The 22,241-nt window shown below is 38.8% G+C and overlaps 1 protein-coding gene and 1 long non-coding RNA gene across 3 annotated transcripts; one reads left to right on the plus strand and one right to left on the minus strand.

Moving 5' to 3' along the window:
• Window positions 1–2,938: 2,938 nt before the first annotated feature.
• LOC115169369 (uncharacterized) lies at window positions 2,939–4,720 on the minus strand. Its single transcript, XR_003870855.1, has 3 exons — window positions 4,445–4,720; window positions 4,041–4,154; window positions 2,939–3,565 (listed from the first exon to the last, which is right to left on the minus strand). It is a non-coding gene; the product is annotated as an uncharacterized LOC115169369 (long non-coding RNA).
• Window positions 4,721–15,856: 11,136 nt separating this feature from the next.
• LOC115169373 (uncharacterized) lies at window positions 15,857–20,264 on the plus strand. Of its 2 annotated transcripts, XM_029724938.1 has the most exons (6): window positions 15,857–16,166; window positions 16,550–16,900; window positions 17,137–17,496; window positions 17,741–17,851; window positions 19,410–19,468; window positions 19,718–20,264. In XM_029724938.1, the coding sequence occupies exons 1-6, from the start codon at window positions 16,124–16,126 to the stop codon at window positions 19,793–19,795; spliced, it is 1,002 nt and encodes a 333-aa protein (XP_029580798.1). In that variant the 5' UTR covers window positions 15,857–16,123; the 3' UTR covers window positions 19,796–20,264. The 2 variants fall into 2 exon arrangements, with proteins under 2 accessions (XP_029580798.1, XP_029580806.1); XM_029724946.1 differs by lacking the exon at window positions 19,410–19,468.
• Window positions 20,265–22,241: the final 1,977 nt, after the last annotated feature.

Consider the following 22,241-nt stretch of genomic DNA (forward strand, 5'->3'; position numbering starts at 1 on the left):
AATTGATGCTGATAATTTGAGTATGAACAATGAAACATCTACAGAGAATATATGCCTAACAAAACCGTGTTTGTTGCCAGGTCTGAGCAGCAAATTTGTCCTGGTGATTAGCTAGCTAGAAGTGTATGGTAAGCTAGCTAACAGTTTGTTACTTAAACCGTCTCCAACTTTATCAATGATGATTTATTGAAAGGAAAAACAAAGCGTTATGTTTTTTCACTGTATAAAATCTTGTTTGAGGCTGGAGCTAACGTCTTTTTCCCCCCTTCACTTTGAACATCAAAGGGGCCGCAAACAACACGTCCCAACATGCAGACGGTGTTTCACGTGTTGTCTGTGTGACCAGCGTACACTGTATTTGGTGACCCATCAGATTCTATGACCTGCAGTGTTGGAAAAAGTACTCAGATCATTTACTTAAGTAAAAGTATATAAGTATTACCAGTTAATTGTACTGAAATTACTAAGTTAAAGCTAAAGTACAACATTTGCAGAAAATCGGGCTGTGACTGATATTAAACATTTATTAAACATTTAAGTGCTTCATTAAATACTGATGAGTCAATGCATAAGCAGCATTTTAATATCTCAGTCACAGCGCGATTTTCTGAAAATGTGTACTTTTTCCAACAGTGCAGGTCACAGAATCTGATGGGTCACCAAAAATGGTGTAACACTGTCGACTTAGCTTTAATCTTTATCGTTCTTCCTTTAAATGTTTATTTACTTTGTCAAACTTCCTTGCATGTCTCAGTCAAAATGCTGGTCCAGGTGAAGTACAGCCAACAGCAGAAACATGTGAAGCTGGATGAGGATGAAGGACGGTTTGACTTTATGCAATTCCATGAAAACGGTTAGCATGGCTTTAAAAGCTCGTTGTGCAAGCTCCTTAATGTTGTCGATTCTGATTTTCTTTACATGCCTTTATCAGACTCTTTTATACGGTAAATGGGGTTAAATTGCTAATCACTTTCAGTTCTGTAATGTGTGCTTCATAGAGTGTAAAGTATTAATATACACCAAAACAGTCAATAAAAAAAGCCAATCATCAATTTGGACTTAAGAGAGAATGGGTTATGTGAGGGAAAATGCTCTAGGTCTATTTAAGGGTTATACAGTGGTGGATGTATGTATCTAACGTGAACAGTTATTCGCTGTGAGGCAAGAAACAGTGCTGACTTCAAAGGCACATTCAGTTTGACCTTACTATCTTTTCCAGTCATCGAGAGATTTTGCCTGCCACCTGATGCAAAAGTTATATACAAGGATGCAACAGGGACAGAAGTTGATGCAGAAATATTCAGCGACCTCGTTGGACAAGGCAATGTGGTGCTGACACTATTCTCAGATCAGGGTGAGATATCAAGGCAGGTATAATAAAGCACTTTACACCTTACATAATTATTTGCATTTTTTCTAATCCTTTAGAATTCTCTGATTTCTCCTTGTCTTCTGCTTCTGAGACGTCTGACTCAAGCTTCAGCTCAAGTGCATCAACTATAATCCTAGATGATGTCCCTAGCAAGAGACAAAGAATTGAGGATACACATGATGCTGTGTCTGCTGAACAGGTTTCTTAATGCTTTCACATTTTTTCACTCTGAGTCTCTAGAAAAGCTATTTATCACCATGCAGTTTGGAGGAGCATCTCCGCAACCAGCAGGGTCGGCAGCCGTACCTCCTCGCTGTTGGGCGTCAGAAGAGCAAGATTGAGAGCTTCTACATCACAATGGATAAGCGTCTCATCCCATGCAAGGCAAACCGTTTAATTAATTGAAGTATTTCCATGTTCGTAATAACTATTCATTTGATATCATGCATGATCTTCTTGAGGGTGTGGTTCAGTATGAGATCAAATTGCTTTTTGGATATCTCACGCAACACTTTGTCAGAACAGGACTTGCTTTCCAGGATTTATTGTTTTGATTATGGATTTTTAGAACTAAAAAATCGTCCTACAAAGATTATTTTGGAGAGTGTTGGCAATGGCATTGGTTTGAATTCTATTCAGACATGGTGTCTTGTGAAAAACATCCCACTGTTTGACATTATTCCTGCAGGAAACAAAAACTGGAATTTGTTACTGTTGTTACTTCAAATAATGAACATAGTTTTTTTCACCTTCCCTCACTCTAGGTATGACAATATATTTAAAGCATTTGATTGTTGACCACCACAAACTATTTAAGCACTTGTATCCACATAGAAACTTGATACCTAAGCATCATTTTATGATCCATTACCCATCTTCTGTAAGGAAAATTGGCCCCTTATTACATACGTGGTGGATGAGGTTTGAGGCCAAACACGAGCTGTTTAAAGATTGTTTTAAAAATGTCAAAAACATAACCAAATCGCTTGCTAAAAAGCATCAGATGGCCATTGCTTATCACTGAGAAACCTTCCCCCTCAAACAAAATGAGTATGGGCCAATTAAATCTTTTCTCTTCAGAGATGAGAATGTCGTCAACAATGAAATGCTTGAAACGATCTTGTCAAAAGATGTTTTCTCAACTAGTTGGGTTAAAGTTGATGGTGTAGAATATAAAGCTGGACTAGTTATTTGCAGTGCAATGGAAGAAGACATGCCAGTCTTTTGTCAAATAAGTGATGTACTTTTGGTTGAAGATCACTTTTTTGTTGTTGACAAACAAGCTATTTACAGAGAATTTTGATGACCATCATCATGCATTCAGAGTATTACGAAGTGTGGAAAGATGTCTACTAAAAATGTCTGAGCTTAAATTTCATAAACCGTTTGATATTCAAAGCTCATACAATGTTTCAGATGAAAGTATGTACATTATACCTTCATTTACAATGTTTTAATTCAACTGACTGCACTAGGAGAAAAGGCACAAATAAATGTTTTTGACAATGATTGTTTATTGTGATTCATTCTTCTTCTTCTTCTTATTATTATTATAATAATATATTTAATTAAATAATATTGAATAAATTAACAATTCATTTTAACATTTTTTCAGTGTAGATAATTGACACTTTAGGGAGTGAAATTAACACTACCCAAATAGTTAATAAAAATTAACACTACCCAAATAGTTAATAAAAATTAACTCGGAGCAGTGTTAGTTGTCTAATCCCTTAGTGTTACTTTAACTCTGTTTTGCGAGTTAAAGAAGGAACTCTGGCAGAGTGTTAAATGTTTAACTATTTTGAAAGTGTTAATTTAACTCTGGAGAGTGTGGACCTATATAAACCCTCAAAAAGTGTTGAAATCAACTCTGTGGGAGTTAATTCAACACTGGACTTTTTGCTGTGTAAGTCACAGCATCAGAGGCTGAGGTTGTTCTTGGAGAGGCTGTAGACACAGCTCTGTGTAGGAGAGGCAGTCTCAGGGCTCTTCTCACACTCCTGTTCCCAGGGGTGTAAATGACTCCTGGATGAGATTCTCCTTTGATGGCTTGGAACCAGTACACACTGTGTTCTCCTGTACAGGTCTCAGAGAGTACTGTACACTGCAGAGTCACTGAGTCTCCTGGATGGACTGGGTCCGACTCTGGCTGTTGCTCCACTGTCTTGTAGTCAGACCTCTGACCGTTTCCTAAATTAATCAGAACATATTGAGTAATTATTAGACTCTCAAATAATATAAGACAAACATATTTTACTGCAAACTTTCTGATATCTGATAAATTACTAATGTACCGAGCAAATGTTTAGTTTAATTACCGAACAAATTCTTCTCCAATTAACATTGTATGGACAGACGCTGGAGACGAGAAGCAGGTACAGGGAGTGAACATTTAATAAAACACTGACATGAAACAGAACACGGACAGCTTCTGGACAGGGGAAGCGTAAACGACTATAATGCTGACACGGGGATGAAACAGAGGAAACAGTCAGATATAGGGATGGCAATCAAAAGTGAAGGAGTCCAGTGAGCGCTGATGCGCGTAATGAGGGTGACAGTTGAGTGTAATGAAAGGCAGCCTGGTGCCCTCGAGCGCCAGAGAGGGAGAACAGAAGCAGACGTGACAAACATAACTTATAAATACAAAGTACAATTAATTAACCTTTTAAAGACAGATGTGCCATCTCTGAATTTCCAAAGTCAGCTCTCTTCCAATTGCACAGTAATACAGGGCTTCATCTTCTGGGAACTTCTTCATGAGAGTAAGGAGAAACATCTGTTGAGGCAATTTTACATTGAAGTGTGAATTGTTATATCCAGAGTGAAACACAGGCTCTGTAAAGTATTTCTGCATTGATGCGACAAGTTGTGGAATACGTCCCACAGTTTGCTTGTACCAGTGCATTTCCTCATAGTTGAATTCTTCTACTGGGAAAACAGTATGTGTGTTGGTTGAACATTCTAAATGTCAATTTATCCTATCATTCAAGAACCTTGAACTATTTTGAATTGCACGGCACCACAACAATATTTTTAATATACTACCAGTGATGAAATTGTACTTACACACTGCACTGAAAATAATCACAGCAACCCCTAATCTGACCATCATGGTACGTAGCCTCTAGGGAGGTGGTGTTTGTTTGGTCTGTGCTTAAACGAGAACCGAAAATCAAGTTTTCAAACTTGAAAGCATGCCTCATTGGCTGGAACATAGTGTTCAATACTTCCTGTAAAATGTTCCAACCTGTGACCCATTTCTTTGGTAAACCTGACAAGCCTGTTATGTCATAAGGTCACCACCTTAGCTTTCATGTTACTGTATACTATGGTGTCTCATATATATATAGTTATTTTTAAGTGTCTAATGTTGTCCTTTTATCCACATATGTGTATGAGACGCATAACATTTGATTTGATACGTTTTCTTTTTTACAATCAAACCGCTATGTTCGATGTAAATGTGACTCATCACATGGATTCAGTGTTATTTTGCAAAATTTGAAATGTTTTTTTTTACATTGGATAAAAGTAGAGACAGAGCTACAAAATGGTATATCATACAGTACACTGCATTTTTGAGGAACAAAGGGAAAGTTTTCCTACTTTTAAAGTTGATACACTTGTAAACTCACTTTCGAGAAAAGGTCCTTTGAATGTTTTGGTACCAAGAGAGCTCTCTTTCATTCAGCATTGTTCACACCCTCTTAAGCCAGCCCCACCCATCTCTTTGAGGATTCACATGAGGTCATGTGCTAAACAGTGAGTAGTGTAGTCAAGATTAAGACTAAAAGTGGCAGTAGCCTACAATAATGATAAATTCCAGGTAAACCGAAAGTGTCCATCAATTTTTTTTAAATAAATATTAGATGACGCTTACCCAGACACACTTGTCTAAATTGATGGGTCATGTAAAGTAAATGTTTTAAGCCCCAGCCTCATCCAGTGGTGGAAAAAGTACTAAATTGTCATACTTAAGTAAAAGTATAAATCATTTCAAATTCCTTATATTAAACCAGACAGCACAATTGTATTTTAATCTTTTTTATTGAGGGAAAGCCAGGGGCACAATGTACTCAAGCATCAAAAGTGAAAATATAAACCACTTAAAATGTCTTATATTAAGCAAACCAGACAGGACAATTGTATTATTTTTATTGACGGCGAGCCAGGGGCACACACCAACACTCAGACATAATTTACAAACAAAGCATCTCTGTTTAGTGAGTCTGCCAGATCAGAGGCAGTAGGGATGACCAGGGATGTTCTCTTGATAAGTGTGTGAATTGGACAATTTTCCTGTCAAAATGTAACGAGTACTTTGTGTGTCAAGGAAAATGTATGGAGTAAAAAGTACATTATTTTCTTTACTAATGTAGTGAAGTAAAAGTTGCCAAAAATAGAAATAGAGAAGTAATGTACAGCTATCACAATATCAGAAATAGATACAAATAAACTATAAATTATGTACAAGAACAACATCAATAACGATATCAGTGATAGACGAGGTTGTTATATGCATACAATCAGGGATAAAGTGGCTGAGCAGCGGGATAAACCAAACAATTGTAGCAGCAACGTATAGTGTGTGTGTTAGGAGAGAGTCATGTGAGTAGAGGCACTGCAGATAGTGCTGATGACTGGTCCGTCCAAACCACGCATGAAGGGAATCTATATTCTGAGAGCCTGTTTCTGTCCTGCCCTTGACTTTGGTGCAGGGCATGTGATGTCCATAGCCTATTCGTCTTAAAACTCCTTTATCTTGTCAAAAAGTTAGTTTGTCTTGCTGTGTCCAGTCCAGGTGGTGCTTTTACAGGCAGACCATGTATGGGAGGAAGGATGTCAGCGTTGCGCAGCATCAAAGCTGTTATACAGGGAATAACAACCAAAATCAGAAGACATTACACCCCTGCACAACATCATTTCACCTCCCAAGCTTAGATAAGAATAACCTCACACAATGAAAATATTTTTGTTACCTGAAGTGCTGGTACTGCTTGATCTGTGGCAGTGGCCTGAAGTACGGAGTGAGGTGTTGTTGCCAGCCATAGCTTTCCACCAGCACCGTACCATCCTCCAGTCCAATCAGCTGTGGGATGTTGAGCCCTGTCAGAGTGTTGTCCTTCACAACACCAACAATCTCAGACAAAGTGTTCACTCTGGTCTTTCTGAAGTGCTGTTTGATGAGGCCGAAGAACCAGTCGGGGTAAAACTTGGTGTGGCCTGTAATCAGGAAGTGAAAGTACAGATTGTGGTGGAGCTTGTGCATTGTTCAACAGGCACAATATCAGAGCACAAACTTGTTCTTGTTTTGGCCACTGCAGTTATCACAATTCATGTCCACATGTTTTCCCAACTCCATAGTTGATGAAATGATGCATGTAGTTCAAATTCCAGATACAAATATTTAAGAATTATTATACAATAGATGTGAAATGGCATTCTGAGATATCACTACACACAGTTCATACATGTAATGTTAGCTACTGTAGCTAGCCAGCCATCTAACGTCAGCTGGCTAGCTAGAGCAAATTTAACTAGCAATACAAACCAATTGTCATAGCTAGCTAAAGTTTACCAATAGGTTCAATATTAGCTAGCTAACATTAGGCTATAACTAACAGCGCAAAATGGCATTCTGAGAGAACATCACTAACGTTACACACACCTCATACACATAAGTTAACGTTAACTAGCAAGCCAGCCACCTAACATCAGCTAATGTTAGCTAGCTAACAGCAAGCTTTAACTTGGGATCTTTTGTTTAGACATGTCACATTAACATTAGCTTGCTAAAAAAAAAACTATAATCCCAATCCATAGAGTAACATTACTAGCAATACAAACCGATTGTAATAGCAAGCTAAAGTTAAACAAATAACGTTAGGTTTAATGTTAGTTAGCAAGCCAGCCATCGAACTCCAGCTGGCTAGCTAACAGTATGCTTTAGCTTGCAATGAAAACAACTGACAAAATTAGAAACGTATAATATCTGAGTTTGTAACTAGATTCTTACCTGTATACATGGATAAAAGCTTCACGGCAGACCGCAACCCCTTTAGCCTCTATGGGACCCCTTCCCATTCTCATCCCGGTAACGGGACTGCTTGACAAGATAGCAAAAATCTAATAATTTCAATTTCTCAAACAATCAACTATTTTACACCCTTTGAAAGATAAACACCTCCTTAATCTAACCACATTGTCCGATTTCAAAGAGGCTTTACGGCAAAAGCATAAAATTTGATTATGTTACGACAGTACATTGACAAAACATTACAGACAGCTATTTTCAATGCAAAGACAGGCGTCACCAAAAGCAGAAAACCAGCTAAAATGATGCACTAACCTTTGACAATCTTCATCAGATGACACTCCTAGGACATCATGTTACACAATACATGCATTATTTTGTTCGATAAAGTTCATATTTATATATAAAAACAGCATTTTACATCGGCGCGTGATGTTCAGAAAATATTTTCCCTCAAATGCATCCGTTGATCAGCGCTACAATTTACTAAATTACTATTCGAAAACATTGGTCAAATCTAATATTGTCATTCAAAGAATTATAGATTAACATCTCGTGAATGCAACCGCATTGCCAGATTTAACCTCTCTAGGGTATGTGGGACGAAATCGTCCCACCTACTCAACAGCCAGTGGAATCCCGTGGCGCGTTATTCAAATACCTTAGAAATGCTATTACTTCAATTTCTCAAACATATGACTATTTTACACCATTTTAAAGACAAGACTCTCGTTAATCTAACCACACTGTCCGATTTCAAAAAGGCTTTACAACGAAAGCAAAACATTAGATTATGTCAGCAGAGTACCCAGCCAGAAATAATCAGACACCCATTTTTCAAGCTAGCATATAATGTCACATAAACCCAAACCACAGCTAAATGCAGCACTAACCTTTGATGATCTTCATCAGATGACACTCCTAAGACATTATGTTATACAATACATGCATGTTTTGTTCAATCAAGTTCATATTTATATAAAAAAACAGATTTTTCAGAACTAGCATACCCCCCGCAAACTTCCGGTGACTTTACTAAAAATGTACTAAATTACTGACGATAAACGTTCACAAAAAGCATAACAATTATTTTAAGAATTATAGGTATAGAACTCCTCTATGCACTCGATATGTCCGATTTTAAAATAGCTTTTCGGTGAAAGCACATTTTGCAATATTCTAAGTAGATAGCCCGGCATCACAGGGCTAGCTATTTAGACACCCAGCAAGTTTAGCCTTCACCAAACTCCGATTTACTATTAGAAAAGTATTTGAATAACGCGCCACAGGATTTCACTGGCTGTTACGTAGGTGGGACGATTTCGTCCCGCCGACCCTAGAGAGGTTAACGAGAGTCTTGTCTTTAAAATGCTGTAAAATAGTCATATGTTTGAGAAATTGAAGTAATAGCATTTCTAAGGTATTTGAATAACGCACCTCGGGATTCAACTGGCTGTTGAGTAGGTGGGACGCTAGCCCAGAGAGGTTAATTAAAGATGTAGTTTAAGTATAACTCTGACTGGTGTGTGAAGTTTGTCTCTCCTCATTTGGTAATACAGAAATTAGCAACCACACAATCCAAACTCATATCTCGGCATGTCCAGCCCACTCATTGTTTCAGCCAATCATGGCTAGAGGGAAGGTTGCTGTCTCTCTGTGGCTAAAACAACTAGGATCGTAATTTAACAATTTTATTCGTATTTACAGATGACATACAAGTTTGAAATTAAAAACACCCAAATATGTCTTTTAGAAACATCAAAGCTCTTAGTATAGGGATGCAGGACTTTAGATGTTGTACACATGAGATTGTGTCATTCCGAACTTTATCCACAATGTTATATTCCCTTTTGTATGACTCGAGACATTGACCCTATCCAGCTGTTCCAGTGTTTGCCAAAATAAAGGAAACACCTACATAAAGTGTCTTAAACCTCTTTGGGCTAGGGGGCGGTATTTTCACGTCCGGATGAAAGTGTGCCCAAAGTAAACTGCCTGCTACTCAGGCCCAGAAGCTAGGATATGCATATACTTGGTAGATTTAGATAGTTTCTAAAACTGTTAGAATTATGTCTGTGAGTATAACAGAACTTATTTGGCAGGCAAAACCCTGAGGACAAACCATCCAGGAAATAATTGTTTTGAGGTGATAGTGTTTTCAATGGGATTTCTATGCTGATCTAGATTTCAAAGGCACTTGCTTGCAGTTCCTATCGCTTCCACTGGATATCATCAGTCTTTAGAAATTGGTTGATGTTTTTCTTTTGAGTAATGAAGAAGTATTGCTTGTCAGAACGAGGGTCGAGTCTAGTGTAGTGTTGTGGTTGGGGCGCACGACCTGAAAGCTCGCTCCACTTTGTTTTTGTCCTGTATTGAACACAGTTTATCCCGTCTTAAATTTTATCGATTATTTACGTTAAAAAATACCTAAAGTTGTATTAGGAAAGTTGTTTGAAATGTTTGGATCAAGATTACAGGTAACTTTTTAGATACTTTGTAGTCATGTTGTGCAAGTTGGAACTGGTGTTTTTCAGAATAAAACGCGCCAAATAAATGGACATTTTGGAGATATAACGACGGAATGTATCGAACAAAAGGACCATTTATGATGTTTATGGGACATATTGGAGTGCCAACAGAAGAAGATCGTCAAAAGTAAGGCATGAATTATATCGTTATTTCTGAGTTTTGTGTCGCGCCTGGGGGGTTGAATTATGATTGTCATGTGTTTGTTTGCTAGCCTCAGATAATAGCATGGTTTGCTTTCGCCATAAAGCCTTTTTGAAATCTGACACGGTGGCTAGATTAACAAGAAGTCAGGCTTTAATGTGGTGTATTGCACTTGTGAAAGTTAAATATTTTGTATAATTTCTTTTGAATTTCGCGCTCTGCAGTTTCACCAGATGTTGTCAAATCAATCCCGTTAACGGGATTTGATCCGTAAGAAGTTTTAATAGGGTGTTGGTCCACCACAAGCCACCAGAACAGCTTAAATGCGCCATGGCAAAAATTCTACAAGTGTCTGGAACCTCCTGTGTGGAAGCACCCCATGCTTTCAATATGCTTTGTATCCTTAATTTCCTCAAGTGTTTCCTTTTTTTGGCAGTTACATGTAGAACAGACGGAGAGATATCGCATCAGAATGGAATATAACGTTGAGGATAAAGTTTTGAATGACACAATTTCATGTGTACAACATCTAAAGACCTGTATCACTATACTCACGGCTTTGCCATTTCTAAAATTACATATTCAAGTGTTTTTTGTGCCTTCGTTTATGTTTTTTCAGGGCCTCCACACTACACAAGGATGAGGAAGTGTTTTGCTGTTTGGGGTAAGTTTCTCAAAAACATGTGAAATCCCAAAAAGGTGTCTGGACCTTTCTGTAACATGCCATTTATATAAAACATTTAGATTTGGTTTAAAAAAAGAAAACCTCTCCATTAACAATCAGACTCTCTTGGGCCAAGGGGAACAATTGGGCTGACAAGTCTCAGGCAGGGTTACCTCATCAGAGAACAAGATTCCAAATCGCCTCCGATACACCTGGATTCTACTTTAAAGGTCTCTTTGGAAGGCACTTCATTTGTTTTTCTAAGATGACATGTAATGAATGACATGTAGCATTCAGTAGCAAAGTGTGGTCTCACCTGGCGAACCCTATCCAAGAAGGTCGCAAACTGGATGCAGTGGTGCTCTCTTGTGGATATCTTATCTGCCTCAAAGCACGAAGAGGATTAAGTAAGTAAGTTGAGTAGCAAAATTGGCTTTCCATTTTGTTCATGTACAGCACCCCGGCTGATTGGGTGTTACCAGTAGCTTTTCTATAATTTATGATGATTAGCTAGGTATTTTTTCACATGAAAGCAGCAAGATATAGCCTATTTTGTCTTGCTAGGTATCTAGCATTAGCATACGTTATCTAAATGTAATCACCTATCTAATCAGCTAGCTAGAAATGTACCAATCAAAATTATTCTGTGACTTACTCAGAAAATGCAATGCAGAAATAGCTACCAAATGGGACTCGATTCAGGGAACTAGGCGTTTGTCCCACATCACTACTTCACAGGAGAGGTATTTGAATGTCATGCGTTTTTTTCCAGAAATGCCTTTTGGAATAAGTGAACGTTCATGTGCCTTAATAACTAACTTGTATGCCACCTGTAAATACAAAAAAAATTGTTATATTACGTCGGTTTAGCCACGGAAAAAGACCAGAATGTTCCCGCTAGCCATGATTGGCTGAGATAATGGATAGGTTGGACAAGAGACGAGTTTGGATTGGTCTGCCATGTTGCATGCTTATGTCTATAACATGAGCTGCTCAGTATATGATAGATAATCCTTTCTACTATGGCTTTTTTGAAAGATATCATGATGAACTCCAAAAGTGTTGCTACTGCTATCGACATTCTGGAGAACGATTGTGCCATGCTAACTCTATCTGAATCTGAAAATGAATCAGACGATGAGGAAATCCCTGATTTAGGTAAAAACATTTTAATTGAACCAGAAATTGTTGAGTCTTCTGATGACAGTTATGGGGAAGAAACAGTGATCAACAGTGTTTTTGTGATAGAAGAAGTTGACTGACTTTTGAAATCAGTGGAATTCCGGGTGTAAGCAAAGTATGATAGCTGCCATTTGATTGTAAATATGCAGAGGGAGTCTAAAAGAGAACACAGAAGGCTGTTGTATAAAACACCTGTCTCCGGATTACATCTTCAAACTAAGGGCAACCATGGCATCCGTGACAGAGAGGGAGAAGCATTCATCCATGTATACAGGTAAGAGTCTAGCTAGTTACATATTCAGATATTATAATTTCTAATTTAGTCAGGAAGTCGCTTTCATTGCAAGTTTATGCGTATTGTTAGCTGTGTAGTACTATTATTCGTATCTCAGAAAGCCATTTGCATTGCTAGTTCTAGCCTAAAGTGAAGGGCTCCCGAGTGGCGCAGCGGTCTAAGGTACTGCATCTCAGTGCAAGAGGTGTCACTACAGGCCCTGGTTCGATCCAGGCTGTATCACAACCAGCCATGATTGGGAGTCCCATAGGGCGGTGCACAATTGGCTTAGTATTTCTCCAAGTTTCCAGTTGTCTTGGAGGCACTTTTAGGTTCAGCTAAACAATTAACTTTTTTCCCAAAGGTGGGGTTACAAGTTAATCAACTTTCAAAGCAGAATTAATTTCTCGTTGTTCCTCAACTGTAATGTATGATATACCATTTTTCTAGCTCTGTGAGTCTACTTTTATCCAATGTAAAAAAACAACATTTCAAATGTTGCTACATATGACCAAATCGAGCTGGTTGATCTACCTTTGTTGTCTATTGGCCATTGCCATGTTGTCAAGTACCTCAATACACATTTTGGTCATGTAACCTACATAATTGATACATTGACATGTACAGTTGCTAACAAAAATATTGACCTAAAGGAAACACTGTGTGTTTAGCACCAGATCGAAATTTACTGGGGGGTAGAGGTTTTCAAAATAAGGGAGGGTTATCAAACTTTTTTTTTTTTTTGCTTTGGGGAGGGTTGTGTGTTTTTTGGAGGAGCACTGGGGAGGGTTGTGTGTTTTTGGAGGAGCACTGGGGAGTGTAGTGTGTTTTTTCTCTGGTTTACATTTGCTCTTCTGCTCGTATTTTCCTTATAAACAATGGCTTGACTTACTTTTGATATCACCCTAATAATGTTTAGAAACGTTTGTGACGGTTTGGTATGGTGTGGCTATTATTAAGCTTTAGCTACTGCAGCCCTATGATATGAAGGCAGTGTGCCCCGACGCCCCAACTGTCTCCGACAGTTGAACTTAAGGTGAGGAAAACTGCCTACCAGCATTACTCCTATAATCTAACAATATAATTCTTCTCTCTATACAAAATATTCTGATCGGAAATTTACAAATTACCTTCCCTCTGTATGTCTATATCTGTATAGCAGATACAGTAGCAATTTGACATAAAGAAATGCATGCCTGTCTCGTAGCATGCCACCAGCATATCTCTATATCTCTGGGGTTAGGCCAAAGCTTATCTTCCTTATATATATATATATATATTGCTCAAATCTCTGACAGCAGAACCGTTAGGTGGATCTGAATGCATATGGATGTCCATACAATTTATCAAGCAAACTCTGAAATGGCATATTATTTAAATGAAGATTTTAGAATATTCACATGAAACTCTATCGCCAACTGGATGGAAACCTAGCTATAGACACCCTAAAGACTCAGGCAGGTGCGCTGGTCCTGTTTCACTTTGATTAAGCCTGCACATCATGGTTAACCAACAGCCACAAACATCTAAAGAATAAGCTACAAGCTAGGTATTAAACTTGTAAGAATTGTACTTAAACTCCCCCCTCATACTCATATGGAGGTTGAGCATTTTCTTTGTCTCTATCTCTGTAATGCGTCTGTATCTATGTAATTGTATATTTGTGGCTCGATTTGGTCCACATTTGAAATTGTGTTTTTTACATTGGATAAAAGTAGAGACTCAGAACTAGAAAATTGTATATCATACACTACAGATTAGTAACAATGGGAAAGTAATTCTGCTTTAAAAGTTGATGAACATGTAACCTCACTTCTGAGAAAATGGCCCATGAATGTTTTTGGAGCTAATGTCTACACCCATTCAGCATCGTTCACACCCTCTTAAGCCTTAGCCCCACCCATCTCTTTAAGGAATCACATCTGACGCCATGTACGAAAGAACCAAAGCTTTCAAGACTAAAGGCTTGTTTATACTACAGATGTGTTCGTAAATTTAATCAGGAGTGCCAGAGTGTGCTCTGAGTGCACTCTGGGCGTTCATGAAATCAGAGCGTTGTCAAATTGTCCATGTGTAAATTCAGAGCTTTTCACTTTCGGAGCTAGCTAACAGTATACTTTAGCTTAAAATGAAAACGGCTTTCTGACAAAATTAGAAACGTGTAATATCTGAAAATGTAGGTAGCTACTCTCTCTTACCTGTTTACATGGATGGACACTTCTCCCTCTCTGTCATGGATGCCATGGTTACGCTTAATTTGAAGATGTAATCCGGAGACAGGTATTTTAATAAACAACAGCCTTCTGTGCGTTCTCTTTTTGACTCCGTCTGCATATTTGCAATCAAAAGCCAGAATTTTCTCCAGAAAAGCCGTTAGAAAGGATTACCTACACATACTGACCAGCTCATGTTATAGACAGAAGCATGCTACATGGCAGACCAATCCAAACTCATCTCTCGTTATGTTCAGCCCACTCATTATCTCAGCCAATCATGGCTAGGGGGAACGTTCTGGTCTTTTTCTGTAGCTAAACCAACTAGACTCGTAATTTAATCATTTTAATTCATATTTTCAGATGACATACAAGTTTCACATGCTCCAGAAGGCATTTCTGCCAAGAAACACATTTTAATTTAAAAAAAAGTACATTCAAATTGCTCTCCTGCTAAGTAGTGATGCGCAACATACCCCTAGTTTCCAGAAACTAGACACATTTATTTATGTACAAAATGGGTACCACAATGGAAATAAATTCCCAAATGTATTGTGCAATCCCGTTTCCTTAAAAAAATCTTTATGTATGTATGTTTTTTTTTACTGACAAATTAAGTAAATTAATCAATACAAAGTGTGCAGCGGCCAATTGATGAATGGCAAGAGACTGTTACTGTAACGGCTGTCGTCGGATATAGACCAAAACGCAGCGGGGAAATGTGCACTCATCTTCTTTATTATATTCGGACAAGAAGGAGAACCAAAATAAACACGTACACAAAGAAAACACAACTACTACACACATGCTGGTAAGGCACAAGGCTATACACAGAACAATCTCCCACAAAGTACTCAACAAACACATACCTATATATAGGACTCTCAATCAGAGGCAACTAGAAAACACCTGCCTCCAATTGAGAGTCCAACCCCAATTAAAAAAACATAGAAATACAAAAGACTAGACAGAACATAGAAATACACTAACATAGAACAGTGCCCAAAACCCCCCGGAATACATAAATCTAATACCCTACTAAACAAACCACCACCCCGAACCACATAAAACAAATACCCTCTGCCACGTCCTGACCAAACTACAATAACAAATAACCCCTATTACTAATCAGGACGTGACAGTAACAAAACATCAAAAAGTTTAATGACACTCGGAGATTGTCAAGACAACCCTTCAATACTGGGTAAGCCTATAAGGTAGGAAGGGATGTATTTTCTATTTGTCTAGTTATTGTGGTGTTGAAACTGCAAACCATCATATAGAAGTGCCTGAAGTCAGTATGTTTTGTTTATTGGTTGTGTGGTGCATTGGCACAGAAACCTGTTGGTGGGAAATGTATTGCATGTGTTATTTGTGGTTGTAAACATTATTTTTAGTTCATTCTATGAAGAGGGAGTGTGATTAATTTTTTTATAGTTGAAGGGGAGGGTCATGTGAAAATATTTTTAACTTTGGGGAGGGGGTGTTTTTTTATGACACTTGGAGTTGGACCAGTCCCTCCCCCCAATACATTTAGATCTGTCCCTTAGGTAACCAACCAGCTTGCTGGTGGGAACATTTTACAGGAAGTGTAGCATGATTTGCTTTTCTCCCGCCTATCAGATAGGTCTGTGAGTATAGACTTGCCAATTTTGCATTTCATGGGCAGAGGACAACTGCACCAGGCGTGTAAGAGCTACTCACCAAGATGATCAACATTGGAGTGATTGTGGTGCTTCTCAGTTTGATGTGTAAGTGAAATTCCAAACTTAACCTATTTTTCAATAATTAATGGCTTATTTACTAGACCCTAGTTCTGGACTAAAAAGTATTCTTAATGGAGATGGCCTAATCTGTGTCTGGGAAAGCAGCCGTTTATCATGTATTTCTAATATGCAGTTCATGATACTAATTTCAAGTGTTAAAGGAAACATGGTGCATATGGATAAAGACTGTGAACATTAAATACATTGTTTCACACGTTTCACCTCAAACACAATTTAAGGTGTTAGAAAATAAATACACATTTTCCCATTTAAGTTGAGTGTTTCTTGTAAATGCATTGCATTATCACTTTATATCATAGGCAATAGTTGTATTTTAATTGGCATGGTTATAAAATGTGTTTTTACAGATGTGACACAATGCAATGATGTTCAGTATCAAACTCAAGTTCGGGAGGTTCATCCTGGGGACCCAGTGACTCTCTACTGTGTTTTTTCAAAGGAAGATATCAATATGTTCTGGTACAAACAAATGGTGGGACAAAAGCCTCAAAGTATTGTAACAATGACAAAATATGATATGCCTGTATGGCACAAGGACTTTAACCATTCACGTTTCAATGTGGAGAAGGCGGATGCTGATGGGATGTATCGACTTGCTATTACAAACACGGACCCAACAGATGAAGCCGTGTACTATTGTGCAGTGAGAACAGCCTATGAAGTCAACTTTATCAATGGGACTCATTTACTATTGAAAGGTAATCATAGCGCCTAAATACTATTAACATTAGTACATTTACATGTTATTCACACAGCTCCCTTTGTACCCACAGTGTTGTGTGAATTGTTTAAATGACAATAGTAGCATGCACATATGTATTATTACAAAAGAAAAACCCTCATTAATGTTTACAATTAGCTGACCACACTGAACTCTTCAAATCTTTGTGAAGCATGTGATAAATTAGAGAATCAAAACATATATATCATTTAGGTAAGAATCACCAGAGGTCACACTACCATACTCTGGTGCAGAGGCCAGTGTCTGACCCAGTCCATCCAGGAGACTCTGTGACTCTGCAGTGTACAGTACTCTCTGAGACCTGTACAGGAGAACACAGTGTGTACTGGTTCAGAGCCAGATCAGGAGAATCCCATCCAGGAGTCATTTACACCCCTGGGAACAGGAGTGATGAGTGTAAGAAGAGCCGTGAGACTCCCTCTCCTACACAGAGCTGTGTTTACAGCCTCTCTAAGAACAACCTCAGCCCCTCTGATGCTGGGACTTACTACTGTGCTGTGGCCACATGTGGGGAGATCCTGTTTGGCAACGGAACAAAACTGGATGTCAAAGGTACTTTTATGTATGTAAATGATCAGAAGGGAAGAAGCCTCATAACCTGATTAACATTACATCATAATAACAAACAGAGGTCAACAATCAATTAAAATGCCTACTAAGATATATGGAACTTACAATGCAGCCTTTTTAGAATGTTGGACAAAGAAGTTCCTGTTGGTCATTATTATTATTTTGTCCTTAGATCATAAAAAGCTGTTTTTATTTTATTGTTATTATGTTCACCATGTGTTTGTAGTTGGGATGGACTGTAATGCCCTGGTTCCACTTGGTATTGGTCTGTGTGGAGCATTGATGTTGAATGCTGTTTTACTGTTCTTTATCCACTCAAGTCGAAAGAAAACAAATGGTGAGTATTAAACTGGTGCTGTAATTTAATAACTTTTGCCATAATTAAATAACTGGTGCTATAATTTGACATTTTCTTGACTACCGTAATTTCTGGACTATAAGCCACTACTTTTTTCCCACGCTTTGAACCTCGTGACTTAAACAATGACGCGGCTAATATATGGATTTTTCCCGCTTTCAAATTTATTTATTTTTAAAAACACATTCTGTGACGTGCTCAGTTTTTTGGCGGCATGAAGCTTTCATTAGACCAATGAAATTGCCAAACGGGTTAAGGTCAAACAACTTTTTTGTTTACTGTTTAGATTAAATCGAGCGCGCTCAAACTTCCCATCATTCTGATTACGGTAGTCATTTTGTCACCCTCATCATGGCAAAGACACGGAGAAATGCATATGATGCAGCTTTCAAGTTGAAGGCGATTGATCTGGCTGTTGGAAAAGGAAATAGAGCTGCTGCACGGGAGCTTGGTCTGGAGCAATGACTTTCTTGGTAGGCTACTGTTTACTGCTAATTTAAAAAAAAATTGTTACAAGCCGTGTTTCGTTAAAGCCTATTTATTTTTGTTACAAGCCGTGTTTCGTTAAAGCCTATTTATTTTTGTTACAAGCCGTGTTTCGTTAAAGCCTGTGTAAAGTTAATTTGTTTTAATGTACCGGTAGGCACCTGCGGCTTATAGACATGTGCGGCTTATTTATGTTCAAAATAATATTTTTTTTTTATTCAGTGGGTGCGGCTTATTTTCAGGTGCGCTCAATAGTCCGGAAAATATGGTACATGAACATTGAATTTTAAACAATTAATTCATTTAGTTATAATTATCCAAATCATCATGTTGGGAGGCTATTCAAAGTTGGACCATTTCGTTTTTAAAATAATGTAGTTCCTATGTACACAATTTGGTTAGAAAAAAAACACTTACTTGTTTGAATATTTTCCTGTAGTATAATAAATGTTTGTGTGATTTATTAGTGTCCTCAGCAACCAGTCTAGAGACAATAAGCTCAGAGCAGCTATTCAAAGAGTGTGAGCTGGTTACAAGTCAAGTGCTCTAATTTCCTGTTTATCTTTATATATCTCTGACATTGTGTCACAGCGTCAACTTGTCCACACACTCCCAACATGCTGTTATGCAGGGACCATACTGTTATACAGCCACCATTCTGTTATACAGCCACCATACTGTTATGCAGGCATCATTCTGTTATGCAGCCACCATACTATTATGCTGGCACCATACAATTATGCAGGCATCATTCTGTTATGCAGCCACCATACTGTTATGCAGGCACCATACTGTTATGCAGGTACCATACTGCTGTGCAAGTACCATACTGTTATGCAGGCACCATACTGTTATGCAGGTACCATACTGTTATGCAGGTACCATACTGTTATGCAGGCACCATTCTTGGTACTTTTCTCTCTCATGTGCACTTTTACTAATCCAGTTGTCTCTGGATAAATCACATTATGTTGTTGTAATTTATTTTATGAAGGTAGATTTTTTTCTAATGAGTTTCTCATCATTTCAATGAATTCTGCTATGGAAACAGATGACACATCTCTACAAATCTGTGACGCCATTCTCAGTGCTGACCAGTTGGGCCAACAGGTACAAATCCTAGCTTTCAAAAAGTATGTCCTCCTCCGAGGGGGGCAGGTGGTGGATGGGGTTAATATTTGTTATTTTTATTATGTGACTACTATCTTACTTAATGATTAACATCAATGCTATATTTTTTTACTGAGACCTGCAATTTGAGATGCCTGCACTGCCACTCTACTATTCTGTAACAAAGCCTTGTGGAAGTGATTCACTCATCTTAGGAATTGCTGTTTTTTTCTCCATGTTTCTTCTCAGGGATTCATTGGTGACTGGCTACAATACACTGGAGTGACCTTTACCACCAAGACAACTGGAACCAGGAGAAAGAAATGAAAGAACAGGGGAAGCATCCAATCGGTCAACCATTTTAAGTTGCAACCTGACAGAAACAAGCAACCTTTTTCTACAGACATAGATTACAGTTTGTTTTCTACAGTTTAAAGGGGTGTAATTCCCAGAGTTACTAACCAATCCTGTATACCGTGTGTAGCTTGTGATATCTTGTTTCTTTGATTATTTCAGAAATCAAGTGTGAATACATGTGCTGTAAGTTTAATTAGTAATCCATTTCAAAGAGTTGAACTTTGATGACAGTTGTGTAAATCAACTTTGTAATTTTATTTAAAGCTCAATTTTATATAATGTGATGAATCAAACAATGTTTAATGATAAAGTGGTTTGATGATTCTACACAGCCGTACTGGTACATGCTGGTACATTATAGCTATAATCATGCTGTTGGAACTCAAGAAATACTGTAGAACGTAATTAACCTACATTAAATACAATGTTTAAGAAGTCATGCTATCTTATTGTTTGTTTCATGGGTTACAGTAAATACCACAGCAATCATACATTTAGGAAAATATATTAAAACAATAAAAATAGAACCATAATACAATTATGCATTATTGCAAATAGAGAAAAATGACTTCAAATGGGGGATGATCAACAACAACAAAAAATTGAAATACCTTTAAATTGCAACAAAATGTACTGTAGAAAAATAGCTAAGTAAGTAATCCTTGTCCGAGCCAGAACGGCTCATAGGTTAAATATTTAATAGTGGAAGGCAGCTTGATGTACAAGTACACCTCCTGGATAGGACACTTAACCCAAACCATCTCCTTTATACTGAGTGCCAAGTAGAGAGGCATTCGTTCCTATTTTTAGAGTAATTGGAGTGACTGGACCGGGAATCGAACCCTCAACCTTCTAATCTCACGGTGGACAATAAACACAAGGCCACTGAGTTGGCTCACAGTAAAACAGTATGTCTAAACAAAAGGCTAAGATACAAGAGATATGATACAAGAGAAGAACATAGAATCACTAAAGAAGTCTAAAATAACAATACAATCACAGATTAAGCCCCCCAAAGAAATGCCACCCCACACCATGACTGACCCACCGCCAAACCGGTCATGCTGGAGGATGTTGCAGGCAGCAGAACGTTCTCCACGGCGTCTCCAGACTCTGTCACGTCTGTCACGTGCTCAGTGTGAACCTGCTTTCATCTGTGAAGAGCACAGGGCGCCAGTGGCGAATTTGCCAATCTTGATGTTCTCTGGCAAATGCCAAACGTCCTGCACAGTGTTGAGCTGTAAGCACAACCCCCACCTGTGGACGTCGGGCCCTCATACCACCCTCATGGAGTCTATTTCTGACCGTTTGAGCAGACACATGCACATTTGTGGCCTGCTGGAGGTCATTTTGCAGGGCTCTGGCAGCGCTTCTCCAGCTCCTCCTTGCACAAAGGCGGAGGTAGCAGTCCTGCTGCTGGGTTGTTGCCCTCCTACGGCCTCCTCCACGTCTCCTGATGTACTGGCCTGTCTCCTGGTAGCGCCTCCATGCTCTGGACACTACGCTGACAGACACAGCAAACCTTCTTGCCACAGCTCGCATTGATGTGCCATCCTGGATGAGCTGCACTACCTGAGCCACTTGTGTGGGTTGTAGACTCCGTCTCATGCTACCACTAGAGTGAAAGCACCGCAAGCATTCAAAAGTGACCAAAACATCAGCCAGGAAGCATAGGAACTGAGAAGTGGTCTGTGGTCACCACCTGCAGAACCACTCCTTTATTGGGGGTGTCTTGCTAATTGCCTATAATTTCCACCTGTTGTCTATTCCATTTGCACAACAGCATGTGACATTTATTGTCAATCAGTGTTGCTTCCTAAGTGGACAGTTTGATTTCACAGAAGTGTGATTGACTTGGAGTTACATTGTGTTGTTTAAGTGTTCCCTTTATTTTTTTGAGCAGTGTATTTAGCAGAATTACGGCTTAAAGGTAGAAGCTGTTCAGGGTCCTGTTGGTTCCAGACTTGGTGCATCGATACTGCTTGCCATGTGGTAGCAGAGAGAACAGTCTATAACTTGGGTTGCAGGAGTCTGACCATTTTCAGCGCCTTCCTCTGACACCGCCTGGTATAGAGGTCCTGGATGGCAGGGAGCTAGGTCCCAGTGAAATACTGGGCCGTACGCATTACCTTCTGTAGCGCATTGCGCTCGGATGCCAAGGAGTTGCCATACAAAGGGGTGAAGCAGCCAGTCATGATGCGCTCAATGGTGCAGCTGTATGACTTTTTGAGGATCTGAGGCCCCTTGCCAAATCTTTTCAGCCTCCTGGGAGGGAGAGGCGTTGTCGTGCCTTCTTCCCAACTATGTTTATTGTGTGTGGACCATGTTAATTCCTTAGTGATGTGGACACAGCAGAACTTGAAGCTCTCTACCCGCTCCACAACAGCCCTGTTGATGTGGATGGGGGCGTGCTCGG

The sequence above is a fragment of the Salmo trutta genome, chromosome 3, assembly GCF_901001165.1.
Source record: "Salmo trutta chromosome 3, fSalTru1.1, whole genome shotgun sequence".
NCBI lineage: Eukaryota > Metazoa > Chordata > Actinopteri > Salmoniformes > Salmonidae > Salmo > Salmo trutta.